The sequence below is a fragment of the Lolium rigidum genome, chromosome 3 (assembly GCF_022539505.1).
Source record: "Lolium rigidum isolate FL_2022 chromosome 3, APGP_CSIRO_Lrig_0.1, whole genome shotgun sequence".
Taxonomy (NCBI): domain Eukaryota; kingdom Viridiplantae; phylum Streptophyta; class Magnoliopsida; order Poales; family Poaceae; genus Lolium; species Lolium rigidum.
In genome coordinates, this window is record NC_061510.1 from 77,005,562 (window position 1) to 77,009,236 (window position 3,675).

Here is a 3,675-nt window from a genome sequence, read left to right on the forward strand (position 1 = left end):
AAATAAGAGATGCAGTCAATATATGGAAAAAATCTAAGAAAATAAATCTAAGAGTAGGTATTAGCATACGCCGTGCATGGCTCCTTCACATTGACTGAGCGCACACCGGTAGCTAGTGGCTCCGCTAGAAACGCATTTCCGATGTCCTCTTTTGGTTCTATCTCAACGGATGTCCATTGGTTCATCTCAAAGCATGCATCCTGGTACTCCCGGACCAGAAACAATTTGCCGCATGCCCATCCCAACACGTGTTCGCTGGTTCCCGGACCAGAAACACACCAGTAGGGTGACCCACTCCGGCGATGACACGGTGCGGCCATGCTACCCCTTCCATTCGTTTCCCAGGAAGGAGGCATGCATGAACACATAAAAGCCATTCCATCTTCCGCGCTCGCTCTTCACAGCTCTCTCTCAATCGCTCCTGAGGCAGAGCTGTCCCTACGAAGACAGAATAATGAACACGGGAGCTCCTCAACATTTCATTCCATTTTGATTCCTTTCTAACTGATCGATCGTACCTGCACATGTAACCCGAGTTGTGTGTCCAAGGCGCCTGCATCTGGTGAATGCAGGAGGCATCTGCACCTCAAGGCGCCTAATTGGACGGTATTAACGAAAAATTGCAGAGAGTTCCCCAATGGAGTCCAGCCCCAAAAGCTCTGTTCCTCGCGCTCACGCGCCGATCAAGTGCCCAAGCACCTGTGAGGTAATTAAACCAGTGTTTATCCTTGCAATTTCTTGTCGCTATCGACTTGAGATTTCCTCTGCAACTTTACGGATCAGAAAGGAAAATGGTTCAGGACGTGGACCAGCTGCGGACTCCTTCAGTGTCGTCCCAGGAATTCATCGATTTCAAGAGGAAAGCTACCACGATCGTGGAGGAGTACTTCTCTACGGACGACGTGGCCGCGACGGCGAACGAGCTGCGGGAGCTCCGCGTGCCGTGCTACCACTACTACTTCGTCAAGAAGCTGGTCTCGGTGGCCATGGACCGGCACGACAGGGAGAAGGAGATGGCAGCCGTGCTGTTGTCCTCGCTCTACAACGACGTCATCGACCGCCCGCAGGTGTACAAGGGCTTCTGCAAGCTCACTGAGTCCTGCGACGACCTCTCCGTCGACACGCCCGACGCCGTCGACATCCTCGCCGTCTTCGTCGCCCGCGCCATCATCGATGACATCCTGCCACCGGCGTTCCTGGCGAAGCAGCTGTCGTGCCTGCCGGACGGGTGCAAGGGCGCCCAGGTCATCCACAGGGCGGACAAGAGCTATCTGTCCGCGCCGCACCACGGGGAGATCATCCTGCAGAGGTGGGGCGGTAGCAAGAACATCACCGTCGAGGAGGCCAAGGCCAAGATCGTCGACATCCTGGAGGAGTATCTGGCCGCCGGCGACACGGCCGAGGCGTTCCGGTGCATCAGGGACCTCAAGATCCCCTTCTTCCACCACGACGTCGTCAAGCGCGCCGTCGTTCTTGCCATTGAGCGTGGCGGGGCAGCCGAGGGCCACATCCTGGACTTCCTTAAGTCGGCATCGCGCGAAGGTGTCATCAACGAGAGCCAGATGATCAAAGGCTTCAACCGGATGATCGACTCTGTTGACGATTTGACGCTCGACGTGCCGAACGCGAGGTGTCTCCTGAAATCCATAATCTTGAAGGCTTCTTCGGAGGGCTGGCTGTGCGCGTCGTCCCTGAAACCGCTTGGCCCGGAGCCGAAGAAGGCCGCCGAGGACGACGCCGCCGTCAAGAAGCTCAAGGCGAAGGCTGTGTCGATCATACAGGAGTACTTCTTGACAGGGGACATCATCGAGTCGGTGAGCAGGCTGGAGGCCGAGAACAGATCGTGCTCACCCTCCGTCAATGCCATCTTCGTCAAGAAGCTGATCATCGCTGCGATGGACCGGAAGAACCGGGAGAAAGAGATGGCTTCCGTGCTGCTGTGCTCGCTCTGCATGCCACCGGAACACGTCGTTGCAGGGTTCCACCTCCTGATCGATGCCGCCGAGGACGCCGCGCTGGACAACCCTGCTATCGTCGAGGATCTGGCCATGTTCTTTGCCAGGTCGGTGGTCGACGAGGTGATCGCGCCGTCGGACCTGGAGGCGATGGAGGAGGAGGCAAGCCGCCGCAAGGCGGTGGGCTCCCCCGGAATGCTGGCGCTGCGGAACGCCCACGCCCTGCTGGGAGCAAAGCTCTCCGCGGAGCGGATCCTGCGGTGCTGGGGCGGCGGCGGCACCGGCAAGGCCGGGTGGGAGCTCAGCGAGGTGAAGGAAAAGGTTAGCAAGCTCCTGCAGGAGTACGACTGCGGCGGCGGCGTACGGGAGGCCTGCCGGTGCATCAAGGAGCTCGGCATGCCGTTCTTCCACCACGAGGTCGTGAAAAAGGCGCTGGTGTCGATCATCGAGAAGCGGGGCAAGGACGAGCGGCTCTGGGGGCTGCTCGACGAGTGCTACAGCCGCGGCCTCATCACGCCGAACCAGATGACCAAGGGCTTCGAGAGGGTTGCCGACTGCGTCGACGACCTCGCGCTTGACGTGCCGGACGCCAGGGAGCAGCTCCGCTGCTACGTCGAGCGCGCCAAGAAGGGAGGATGGCTGGACGCCTCTTTCTCCATTACAAGGCCGGGGCAGCAGGCACCAGTCCCAGATGGCATTGCTGCTTCTTCGTGAGCGCCGGTTACATACATGCAACACTACTGACATTCCAGGGAAGTTTGTTTGATTTGCTGATTTACGCCATTATATTACGTGTATGTATCTTCAGGTACAAGAGAAAGCGGTCGATTAGGAGTATATACGTTCCCACGAGAATGATGTTATAGGATAATATAGGGAGTATGAACTTCCAGATTAGGAGTTTTTCGTGGCGTTTAGCGCGGAGGATTTGTGCATTGGAGAGTTTTTGTTTGCCATTTTCTCCTATACTGTCATATGTGGTTTTGTTTTGTTAATTGGTTGTTGAGGAAATACAATGTTACTTCTTGCTAATATGAACATATTTATTGTTGGAGCTTGGGCCGAATTAACTTTATTCTAACAATTTGCAGCAACATTTCGACATCAATTTAACCACCCTAATCCTTATCGAGCGCATGCTTGAACAAAGTATTGTCGGAGCAGCCATATCCGATTCGCTCTCACAACTGTGTGCGCGATTGGTTGATAAGATAGCTCCAAAAATTATTGTGTGTTTGTGTGTGCCCGTATGTGCATTTGTGCGCGTGTGGGTGCATTTGGGCGTGTGCTTGCGGATGCGTGTGTGTCACTCTATCTTTACCCTCCCTTTCTGCTTCCCTCGGTGATAATTCTGCTTTAGCTTATCGTCACCTCATTTTTATTACGTGCCCTAATGTTGATGATCTTGAAATGTATTACCCGCACTTCCCCATCAGTATGAACTTCTGCATAAATACAATATGGTAATGAGAGCTGAGATATTTTGAAGACCTCACATGTTACTAATGAAAATGATCGTGGCCTTTATCGATCACATATATAAGGCTTGGAAGAGCCTAGAAACAAGGAGAGTCTTGAAAATATTGCCCCTTTCCCATCTCCATACTTTTTGATTAACTGGTTGATGCGTAAATTCAATAGATGAAACTTTCATAATTGCTCAAACTTGAGTTTTGGCATGGTCGAAATCCAACTAAGAATCTACTTTTTTTCTGTAATT

The 3,675-nt window shown here is 53.6% G+C and overlaps 1 protein-coding gene across 1 annotated transcript; it reads left to right on the top strand.

The window, feature by feature from the left end:
• Window positions 1-227: 227 nt before the first annotated feature.
• On the top strand, window positions 228-3,008 carry LOC124696972 (MA3 DOMAIN-CONTAINING TRANSLATION REGULATORY FACTOR 2-like). The gene is made up of 2 exons (XM_047229627.1): window positions 228-706; window positions 801-3,008. Exons 1-2 carry the CDS (start codon window positions 638-640, stop codon window positions 2,667-2,669), a joined length of 1,938 nt encoding a protein of 645 aa, XP_047085583.1. The 5' UTR covers window positions 228-637; the 3' UTR covers window positions 2,670-3,008.
• Window positions 3,009-3,675: the final 667 nt, after the last annotated feature.